The sequence below is a fragment of the Limulus polyphemus genome, unplaced genomic scaffold (assembly GCF_000517525.1).
Source record: "Limulus polyphemus unplaced genomic scaffold, Limulus_polyphemus-2.1.2 Scaffold3141, whole genome shotgun sequence".
NCBI classification, from domain to species: Eukaryota; Metazoa; Arthropoda; class Merostomata; order Xiphosura; family Limulidae; genus Limulus; species Limulus polyphemus.
The window spans coordinates 77,734-90,446 of record NW_013668751.1 but is presented as its reverse complement, the minus strand read 5'-3'; the positions used below and the strand labels follow the sequence as shown (position 1 = coordinate 90,446).

Below are 12,713 nucleotides of genomic sequence, written 5' to 3'. Positions count from 1 at the left end.
CAATTAAGGATGGTTAGCACAGACAACCCTCGAAAAGGTTTGTGCCACTAACTAACTTACAGGAAGGAGGTGCTTATTCGTGTATTTGGCTTGCACCTATACTGAATACTGATATAAAATTTTCCAGAAATTCATTACTGTCTCCATTATCATTGTGACTAGATTCATTCTAATGCTTATTATCTTGTACAATCCTAAAATTTTGTGTTTGCTGCTTCTATAGGCTTGTGCTCAATAATCATGGTTTATTTCTTAGTATGCATATCTCTGTTTACTTAATAAGATTCTACATCTCTTGTCATTGTAGTAGCTTCTTGCGAGTTACTTTGCTGCCACGCCTTCAATTCTTACTTCCTTTCTCTGTTTTATTTTTTCAGTTTAAATTAAAACAAATATTTACTTCTACTTTCAAAAACTACAGATAATACGTCATCCAACTAACGGAAGTACAATAAAAAATGTGTGTCAAGCAGATTCAGTGATAAGTATTCTAGATGGACAGACAGGCCGGTAAGACGGTTACCCTAACAACTAGGCAGACAAATAGATTGAATACAACTCAGATAAAGCTCTGCACAAACAGTTGTAGGTTTTATTTCTTTTTGGAATGTAAAGTTAAGATATGGGTTGCACACCAAAGAATGTGCGCTCTGTAGCTATGGTAACGGGAGAAGTACACAGACAAGAGCTTTGCATCGTATTATTGGAAAGATGGCAAATAACATTCAGATTATCGATAAAGAAACTAAACAGCGATCACTGGTAAATATTATGCACAACATGAAATTCAAGTTTTTCAACTTTTTATATGTGTATAATGTATAGGTCTATTACAAAAGTGTCGTCAAAACTGACAAAAACAGCAGCCACACTCAGAATATTACAAAAAATTCTTTAGGCTTTGGTGTTTTGAAATAACAGGAGAAATTAAAGGCGTTTCCCCCTTTAGCTGATGTTTTAACAGCGTTATTAACAAAGTATTCTTTGAAGGTTACTATACACTCAATCGCTATATGTTTAATAATATCTATAATTCGTCAGAACTTTTGAAGTTATTCAAAATATTTATTTCAATACATTCTTATACGTAGGCCCCCCTCCCAAAAAGAGAGAACTGAAATAACAATAAAGCCCCTGGTTTCATATATAGATGAGTAGTGAGATTCTACAGTACAAAGACAATGAAAAATATTAGCTAAACGAACACTACCGTCGAAGAGGGCGTAACAATGGTCCAGCATCATTATTCAACGAACACTACTGTCGAAGAGGGCGTAACAATGGTCCAGCATCATTATTCGTTTCATCTTCATGAAATCAAGTTTCCCATATCCAGCTTACTCACCCGAACGTGATATGACTCTATTTTGTGGGGCTTATTGAAAGTGCTGTGTTTTTAGGGGGGTCTCTGTTCCGTAAACTTGTGATGACTTAAAAGGCAAACACTGAAGCTGTCATAACGTCAGTTACCCGCGATTCTTCATCGGGTTAGCCATGAACAACGCCAATGCACAGAACAATGCATGTGGGTCATGCTATCCAGCTGTGAATCCTGTACATCACTATCCTTTCATCCCTGTCTCTTAGCTGGTTCGATTGTGATATAGTTTATAACACTATAAATATGCATTCCATTTTTCAGTTTTCTCTCTTTCTTTCTCTCTTTTTTTTTTTTATTCTTTACGACGCCACTTAGTAGAACGACGAGCTACTCTCCAACATCAGACCATCATCTACGTGCTTATAAAATAAAAGGCATAACTAATGGTAACTTTTGCTTATTACTGCAAACTATAGGGTATAAATAAATCTTTAACTGTTGTTCTTATCACCAAACTGGAATTGGGGAACAAACAACTTTAAATCCAATTATTAAAAACTTAAAACATTTACGAAACATTTTTGTTATACGGGACACTTTCTAAGCACATTATTTTCCCCGTACTTTATCATTATAAATAATATTTATATTCTACAGTGCTGTCATATTCAAACTGCTAACTTTGAATCACCAATATTTTACTTTCAACATCCAAGCCACAAAGAACCATTTGTCCATATTTTATCGTTACGTTAATTCAACTGAAACAATAGAATAAAGAAGCCGATATTTTAAAATTGATGGCACAGAAGTAAAATATTCAATGTTTCCAACTCTGAAACGGAAAATGTTCACAGTTCTTGTTGTATGTAATGTATTTTGCTAGCTGCATCACTGGCCTTGATATAGTTTCTCGTTATGAAAAAATTACTTTCTGTGCAAAACAATTATTCTAGGAGCAATGTTCTTATTGATTTTTAAAACACTATTTTGAAAGTAATTGGACTTCAATCTTTTTTTATGATTAGTGTTTTTTATGTTAGCACTGAGTTATAATTTGTACAGTAGACGTATTATCTTCCAACTTGATAAGCCTGCACTTTACTTCACTGGACACTCTGTATATAACACATCAATAGTAATAACACAGTCTTATTCTACTATAGTCACACTTGAGCTTAATACAAGATTGAAGTGATGTACACAACGCCACGTTTTTCTAAATGAACATTACAAATTCTGTAGCATAACACAGTTTTGTAAAAATACTATAACGCGCTTGTTTTTGTAAAACAAGTTTTCAGTTATTTATTATTCAACATTAATGAGGAGATACAATTAGTATTAATCCTGTGAGATTATGTGTAGTAATGTGCATGTGATCTGAATACAACGGAGTATGTAGGGTCCTACTCTAGTAGTCTTGGAGGTCCAACTAGGTGAGAAAACTGTTATATTTTCACTTTTTTAAAATAGTAATTACGTAGTTTTTGAGCCAGAAAAATGGAACAGTATTGAGCCATGCAGGTAGCTGGGCAGAGAAATTAGGCTTAACGTCACTCACACGGCCTTTATGGCTGAATTAGCTCGCACCTTTCCCTTTCGTGTAGTTCCTCCTGTACCCGTTGATCCACCTTTCAAAATCTTGAGACAGTCTTGTTCGCAAAGCACGTTACCATTGACCAAGTTGTAACGGTCACCCGGGTTTAACTGATTGTGGCACTTTACGCAGGCAAAACACTTCAAATGGTAGACGTTTCCTTGCGTTTTCATGACAAACTCATTGGCTGGGATAACCTGACCACAGGCACTGCACGCTCCACTGTGTCCAAACATCCTGAAATCAAATCAAATTATATGTAATTAGAAAATGAATACGAATGACGATACTTGGTTTGCAAATCAAGGCTTAGTTTGAAATCGATATATATATATATATAATTTCCTTCAAACTGAGGCAAGTAGCTTTTAAACCACTTGTACTAATATAAAACACATTAAACTACGCATATGTTGAAACTTGTATTAGTTTCATTTACAGATTACACTCAATACCATCGCCAAGCAGCACTGATAATATTCGACCCTAAAAAATATAAAAATTTATGTGACCGTATGTCCGTTGTTTTGGCAGGACAACGTGGAATGATATTCTACATATGTCCACCAAGTTTCAATAAAATCCGATCGTTTTTGACTGTGTTGAGAGCACAAATAGTGTGTTTCTTTTTATAGTAAACTCACATCAGGTTATCTGCTATGTCCACCGAGGGGAATCGAACCCCTGATTGTAGCATTGTAAATCTGAAGACTTACCGCTGTCCCATCGGGGGACTAAAAATAGTGTGAAAAATCGGTCTCCATGTTAACTCATAGGAAATTTTTGGATTTTCGTGATCTTGCTGTGACTTTGACCCTCCAAAAACTAATCACTTCTAAGTTGGTTCATGATCCAAAAGTAAAACAACTTCAATTCTACTGACAAACACACACACACAAACATAGGGGTGAAAACATAATCTCCGTCACCTTCTGTGGCGGAGGTAACAAGCTCAAACCTCCAATATAGTTTCGAAAATGTAGGTGTATCAGTAATAGGATTATTTTCGTACAAACCAAATTTTGTTTTAACTATTAGTAAATATGGCCAGTACCATTAAACAACTTTAGTTCTCGTTGCTAGGATTACCTACCGCCAATAGTACAACTTGTTTTCATTCCATTCACTGGAAAGTCGAGATATGCTACTAATCTATAGAGTTGGGAGTTATCGAGTTTATCATTTTTTATTTACACTCAATTATATTAAAACTGCGACCTACGGCCTCAGGTTTCCTTATTAGGGAACAATTTCAATTCGTTTTAACAAATTTTTGCGCAATACTTATGACATAGTTTTACAAACAAGTTAAGGAAGGAATCATCTGGGTGTAGACGTATAGTCAAGCCATATTACTACATATATGAAAGACCCATTCTTTGCTAATTATTCAGTATGAAAGAATCCAAATACATCAAAGACACATATAAAACGATATTAGTAAAACGTATATGATAGAACAGGTGTTCAAAAGGATCTTTTAATTTCGAAAAAGTTTTGTATTCTGCTGAATATAAGATTAAATGCGAAGAGATCAATAAAAGAAAATAGAAAACAAATATTTTAATGCGTGAGCGACAAGGACTTTTGTGTAATAACAGATTACAAAACTGAAATTCTAATACAATCTTTGTTTGTTGTTTTAGAATTTCTGTGCAAAGCTACACAAATTATAGCTGTCCCTAATTTTGAACTGATAGACTGGAGGAAAGCCAGCTAGTCACCGGCACCCACCGTCTACACAAAGTGGTACCTACTCATAGCCATATCTAATTTTGAGATTATATTCTAGATGGAAGGCATCTAATCAACATTACCCACCGTTAACTCTTGGGCTACTCTTACCTAACCGAATAGTGGGAATATATAGTCACTCTTATAACGCACACACGGCCTTAAACATGAGTGTGTTTTTACGGCAATTGGTCGTGAACCGTAAATCTTTGGATACATAGTCCGGGCATGCTAACAACTACCACACAGTGTTCCCAAAAGAACAATATCACATGCTATTGAGTGTCGGTTAAGGAAAGGTAAATGAAGGAGTCTTACGAAAAATCTAGACATATTTAAACTTATGGTGAAACAACAGGATAAGATAATTATGGAAACTGTTCTTTTTTTGTTAGTTTTTTTTTTGGGGGGGGAGGAATATCACAAAGCTGCACAATGGAGTATCTGCGATCTATTCATAGTGGGGAATCGAACCACAGATTTCTGTACTTTAAGTTCGCAAACTTACCGTTGACCCACTGGCGGACAAAATGTGAAGAATAAACAACATAAATCTAAATCGGTAGCAAAATGACCAGTTACGTTTAACAATTCTTACTATAGTTTTTACTAGGTATTTAACCCTTTCGGAAGTTTTCAATTCTTTAATAATTTCATCCTAGAACTGGTTTCCGCGATTTCATGCAAATTGTAAATTTTTATCAAAATCTGTTTCTGTAAGAAAGGGATATTTCTGTCATATTAAATCGCTTCCTACCATTGAACTGCCGTTTGAAAAACTTTACAATGAGACACACAACATTCACATATTTAAGATGCCATTTTTAGAGCACTACTTATTTTTCGGTCATCACTATTACGAATTACAATCTAATGATGAGGCTGGTGCCACATAACAATCATATACATTGCTGAGGAGAAATTATAAATCAGTAAAATTAGATATAAAGTTAGAGACAGCGAGTTATACGAGAAAAACTGTGAAAACTGCAATTTTTTGCAGAATAAACCATATTCGAATACGAATAAAGTTATCGTGTGGCTAATCTGACACCAGTAGCTTGGTAAAGACTAAGCTTTTCCAAATGGATTATTGTTTATCATAGCCCCGGAACATGAAACTACCTCTAGATAACAAGCTCTTCTTGTGGTTTCATAGAGCCCTAATGGACTCGCACATCTTAGAATCGCTTTAAGAAATATTTGACTGTCTCACAACTCAATTTATTCACTAAACTGAAAACATTTTGGCCACTCACGAGACCAAGAAAGTCCGTTTCGCTTTGAAACATGATAGTTTCAGAAAATACGAATGGTTTTATCGACGAATATTCGGACATACGCCAACGAATGTGAAGAAGAAATAAGCCGTGTTCTCATGAGATTTAGCAAGAAAAAATTTAATTTTTGAGCTAATGTTTGTTATCTCTACGGCATAAATATTTTACAGAAAATAATGTAATTGATCTTTGCAAACATTTCAGGAAATTCTTTAGTAACCGGCACAATAAAGAACTGGTAAGCATTTGTTTTTGAGTATGTAAATTATAAAACTAAATATAAATTATTGAGAACGGATCTCTTTAATATAAAATCAACGATAATAACATCTATACACCAGCCTTCTGTAACTCTAAGTGTTGTTTGACTAGGAGTTGTATTCTGAATATAAGGAGTTTAGCCATTTAATTTTGGCAACTGATGAAAAAGAGAACAGGAGAATGATGTAAGAAAGAGTGTCTACCTGAAAACTTCAAGATTAAACATCAGTGGTGGAATAGAATCCCATAAACGCAGGTGTGAAACTAATACTTGACAGAGAAGATGAGGTTTTTTAAGAGCAAGTTTAGACAATATAAGAGATCAAGGCCATTAAACTAGAACAAAGTCTTCACAAGCTGTCTTGTATGCGGAAGGTGGATTTTTTATAGCTTGTAAAAGAAGTGAGAGATTGTGGCACTCACGTTCATTTGGTTTAATTTTCTTTCGAGGAATTTTGGAGACTTAGCAGAAATTTAATTATTTATAAAGGCTTTAAGGATCAAGTTTTGCATTCGAGAATGTTAATTATTTATATACATAATTGAAAATAATTAAATTAGCGAGAATCCTTTCCATAATTTCCTGACTACTGCTCTAATAATAGTCATTGAAATGGTTGTAAGCTCGCCCAATACTTTGTACAGTACAATGCCGATTTAACATGAACTATAAAATAATAACTTATGTGATTTTGAAATAAAAAAATAAATAGTATTAAAAACCATTACCATAATTTTGATTTATTGCGGCATAAATAAATAGTCCAGTTCACACCGTAACAGTTGTTGTCAAACAATTCGGTAACATAAATAATGTCTCAACCACTATTATGTCTGCCGTATCCTATTTGGCCTGAGGAGACCTGATATTAAGCGAAAAGCCCCTTCGGCTAGCAAATATAGTAACAAAACAATCCGAATTCCTAAGTCCGCCCATTTATCCCATAATGAGTATATCAACAGCTAGTTGTAAACAAAGTGATGTCAGAAACGTCAGGATTGAAGCTCATACCCAATGACTCTGACATCCCTATTTTGCCTAGGAATTTCACTTTCATGTAGAGGTTCTTATTTATAATACCTAATATATATGGCTCTTAATTTTATTCAGTTATGCTTGTTTATATACAGCGTAGTAGTCGTACTATTTAATCGATTTATATTTTTTTACACGCAATAGTTATTACGAAAAATGACTTACCCCAATGATCAACTTATATTTTATTAAGGCGAAAGTAAATTAAGCTGTAAAGAAACGTTGTTCGATTTACTAAATGATCTGAACTCCTCTAATCCTCAATGCTAACCAACTGGTTTTGGAAATAGATTGTGAAAGTGGCGGGAAAATCTTATAATTGCCCTATATTCAATTAACCTCTAGTATTACTTTTTTTTCATATTTATATAAAACGGAAAGCTAAGAAGATAAGTTCAGGATACCGACGAATTACGATTGCTGTAATGCGCTCGCTACATTGAAAAGCAAATGATCTGTTACGTTATTGGAGAGAATATAGTGCATAGCAATATACTAAATAGCTAAATATTAATATCCTTTTTGAGATTTTCATTTTGATCCATTACATTTTTGGATCAATAAGTAATTCTATCCATGTCACTTTTGAAAAGCTCTTCATAACAACCTTACGATAAGAACAATAGTCAACATGAAAACATCAACTACCTCATCAAAGGTAGATGAGAAAATGATAGACGTTTAATTTATTCGAGTGTTTTTGTTTAAAATCCCCAAGAATGGAGCCTCGAATGTTAACGTTATAAGTTTCCAAGCTTACAGCTGAACCATCGGGTAGAGACACGTTTAATAGAGGAACAAAAGTCAAAGTTTTAGTACGTAAAAATGCAATTTATGTTAACTGAGTATACGATGTTCTTGTATTTATTGTGTTTTCCTCTTTCAAAACATTAACATCTGGTGTTTTAAAGTGATTTCACATACCTCAGCCCCGTCACACCAAACATTATCGCCCTTTCAGCCGTGGGGGCGATATAATGTGACGGTCAATCCCACTATTCGTTGGTAAAAAGAGTAGCCCAAGAGTTGGCGGTGGGTGGTGATGACTAGCTGCCTTCCCTGCTAAATTAGGGACGGCTAGCGCAGATAGCCCTCGTGTAGCTTTGCGCGAAATTCATAACAAACCAAATCACATATTTCAGTGTCAAAGCTTAAACCTAATACTCTGGCATCCTTATTTTTGCCAAGAAAATAAAGGCTTCACAGCTCAATTCTCCTTTTGTTTCTAGAATTGTTCAGTTAATCACCAAAATTAATTTTAAAATTTGTAAATGACGCGTTTCGCACAAATATGTGGCGAGATCAGACATTGATTGTTACGCCAATTTACTATTAACACATACACCAAAAGAATTATCAAAAATAATGAAGATGATACCTCATAATGACTTTGAGTAGGTCTTAAAGATCATCGGTTGTGCAGAAGATTGAAATAGCTTTGTATATTAAAGAGATCCTCCTGATAACTAAGACTTTTCGTTCTAATCTAGAACCATACTCCAATCAAAATCATTTTTCCAATTGTAATTATTGTCTTTTAAAAATACCGTAGTGTGCAAATCTAAGATAGTGTATGAAAAAATTTAAGAGTTAAAAATAAATATTTTCTTCATTCTTGAAGGTGTAACTAGAGAATTAATTAACTACTCGTCATTTATGTATTCCTTTCCAAGGCAAATGCTGCTCTATTAGAAGAAGAATATAGATTTTAGTTTAATTATCCCTAACTAAGGTCGAGAATAAGTGTGTGATTAGTAAGTAAAATGACCTAGAAAGCAGATAAGAACATTTTTGGAGGGGGAGGTTGACTTAAGAACGTCCGTTACTCACAATAATTTAAAAGTTGAAAAATAAGGATCAAAGCCAGTAAGTTTTAGTCTAATTTATTTCTTGCCGATATTAATAAAACCTAAAACTACTGAAATATGTTTACATTCAGTGTGAACATGACACCCTGTCACCAGCCAACCTGCATACTAATAAGCCATATACACTTTACAATTCATGTAACGTTTACCATTTAATTAAACTCTGTACGTTTTTTAGAAATTCTGTAAAGAAGTTGGGACGACTTGTCATGTAGTTTTTTTTTTCTGAGTGAAATTAGGGAGTGTAAAGAAACTTACTTGTCATGTAGTTTTTTTCTGAGTAAAATTTGGGAGTGTAAAGAAACTTACTTGTCATGTAGTTTTTTTGTCTGAGTGAAATTAGGGAGTGTAAAGAAACTTATTGTCATGTAGTTTTTTTCTGAGTGAAATTAGGGAGTGTAAAGAAACTTACTTGTCATGTAGTTGTTTTTTTCTGAGTGAAATTAGGAAGTGTAAAGAAACTTACTTGTCATATAGTTTTTTTTTCTGAGTGAAATTAGTGAGTGTAAAGAAACTTACTTGTCATGTAATTTTTTTTTCTGAGTGAAATTAGGGAGTGTAAAGAAACTTACTTGTTATTAATTCCATGGAAATAGTACAACAGCATACATCCCTACAAAAGAAACCTAGCATATACACATACATGCACACGTGCCGTATTTATATCCATATCCATACAATCAGAAGTATAGCACGTATCCCTAATGTAAAAATCAGGGCACAAACTACAAATTGCCCGTGTATGATAAATACCAACCGAAGTATGATCCATACAATAGTGAAGATATATATTCTATCAGATCTGACCACTACTTTCGTGGAGAATAATTCAATTCTACAATAATAAGCAGGAAATAAGGTTTACTGACACCCCAAGCGATCTCATCTCAATAGTCCATGCTATTATTTTTATTTCTATCGTTTTCTCGTTTCTTTGGATGAGCAAAGACCTTTCCATGTGACTGCAGACAGTGGTGGTGTACGTTTCGGACGTTGTGGGTTTCTTTATTTTGGCGCAAACCTACACAACAGGCTACCTGGACCCTATCCATTACTGGGAATCGAGCCCTAGACTTTAGCGTGTAAGTCCATAAATTTACCGCTGACCCACTGGGGGGACATAGTGGGTTGAATCTCAAATTTCTTTGTAATATAATGTATGAGCACAGAGATTTAATCTGAGAAACAGTTTATCTCTTCCACTGTGGATTCTACTTATAAGAAATTCATTCCTACCAGTACATGTGTATATATACTTTGAACGATATTTTAAATAAATTTTTCAGACAAATAGCATCGCAAATAAAATACAGAAAAATAAAAACAGGATACAAGCTATACTGTAGGATGTATTCAATATAGATACCTATTGAAGAAGAACCCTATCACAGGTAGCAATATACTGTCTATTACAATTAACCTTTACTCACACACCACATATAAGGAGAGAGGATGTGGGTATAGAGGTATTGCACCTGACGCCAGAAGGCTTCCAGTTTTATTTGATGTCACCATATTGGATGTCACATATTTCTGTGAGCAATCAACAGCAATACAAGATTCAGTAAAGCTCTACATGCTGCCAATGGCAAAATATACTGATTCGAAAATTTTTTCGATGCACCTTTCTTTATGCATATCACTGAGATGATTTAGAGCGTCAGATAAAACAACATTAGAAGAAAAAAAATGGCATTTTTCACCTTAGACGATTGTAAACACTTGATGTCCAATATGGCGGAGTAAACTATAGACCACGTGAATTTTTGATGTTAGTGTAAGACCTCTATGTTCAAATAAACAATGTCTCACTTTTAAAAACACGGCATTCAAAGTCTGAAGCCAGATTAGGAAAGGTACTTGCAATTAGTGAAAACATAATAAAGTTTAAAATAAATAAAACAAATTACTACAACCACACTATAAAGGATGATAACTAAATTCCATTTCTTGAAGTAGCATCAGAAGTAATAACAATAATAGTATAAAAGGTACAATAGTAGTAATGTTTTACCTAGAGAATTTAGATTTTATAATATGGAGGCTGAAATATTAACTTCAGAAGATAATGGTTACTTATCTCCTCCAGTATACCCCTTAAAGTAACCTTTTGCATTCATTTTGTTTCTTTAACTTTTTATTTTGCATTAAAAGAAGTTTCGTTCCCGTTACTGGATGCATAAGGTTAATGGCAGTTTTAAATGTAGGACATTGAAGCCTTGAGCGCCCACACTTATGTGCACGCACACACACACATACATACAATCACACGTTAGTATTGTGAATAGAAGTGAAATCTCACAGACGGTGTACCCCTACAGCTTTGTGGGCAATCAATATTCGGATTCTCTTTCTTAATAAGGTAAATTTTACCCTTCCCACAGTGTAAATTGTATCATAATTTTATTTAGCTTCCACTTGTGTGAGACACTTAGTTGCCTGAAAAGTTGCCACACACACACACTCATATTTTAATCATTGTATTAACTTTCTGCATGGATTCAATCCCTTCGTGTGATACTCATTTACCTTATCATTCACTTTCCTTGGGAATTATAAGGCACATCGTAAATTAATATTTGGCGCCTACTTACATTCGAGGAAAAGTAATTACCTCTTTAATTACCCTGTTCAGCCTTTCGCCCGTCTCTTTCATAATCTTGGCAAGCCATATCTTATTAGCTTTTAATTCGTTATATCGGCAATAACCCAGCACGTGGTAATAAGCACATGCTGCCTTTTTCGTATTCCCAGTATACTACATTTTTAATCACTTATGCACTTTGTTCCACCGACAGTTAAACAGGACAAGCCCGTGCTTAATTTAGGATTGCTGTGGTAAGTCAGTCATGTGTGAACAATTAAAGTCTTTTACGAGAGGATGGCTGGTGGTGTAACTGCTCTATATAGTTCTGCCTAGTGGCTTGTTTAATACTAATTTCTCGAAAATTAAATTCATTGTAAAATATTGGTGTTAATAAGATTCTAAAATGATCCATATCAAACTTGGATAATTATATGCCCAAATATAACAATTAATATGATAAATAGCTTACGAAATGTGAAATGTTAAATAATTGCCACGTCATAGTTCCAAAAATGGCTGCCACTAATGTGTAGGACCTATATGTTAATCAGAGTATTTGTTTTCTGTTAATAATTTATAAAATACTTGCAGATAACATATAACACTACGTGTTTAATAATGGGGACTCTACGATGATATGTACAAACAAAAGTATCCACATGTATCGCTTGTGTAGTATATCACTTTGAAATAAACCTTAGCTTCGTGTAATCTGCCCAGCAGGCGATTAAATCCACAGTATTATCCTTTTTCAAACTGCATCATGTGTAACACTCTTGTCAGCAGAATCTCAATCCTGATCAGATGCATTAAGTATATATATATGCCGTTCACTTGGTTTCAGAAGAAGCAGAAGGAATATGTTCTGGTAACGGTTAAAGTCTAGGTACCACAACATTCCATGTCCTTGCGTCTGCAATGTCAGCCACACACAGAAGAAGCAGAAGGAATATGTTCTGGTAACGGTTAAAGTCTAGGTACCACAACATTCCATGTCCTTGCGTCTGCAATGTCAGCCACACACAG

The 12,713-nt window shown here is 34.3% G+C and overlaps 1 protein-coding gene across 1 annotated transcript in view; it reads right to left on the bottom strand.

The window, feature by feature from the left end:
* Window positions 1–564: 564 nt before the first annotated feature.
* The window catches only part of LOC106468744 (LIM domain transcription factor LMO4-like), an 81,835-nt gene continuing 69,686 nt past the window's right edge, over window positions 565–12,713 (bottom strand). The window contains exon 3 of the mRNA XM_013929187.2: window positions 565–3,158. Coding sequence (XP_013784641.1) covers window positions 2,882–3,158 — 277 coding nt within the window. The 3' untranslated portion in view covers window positions 565–2,881. The remainder of the gene's footprint in view (window positions 3,159–12,713) is intronic.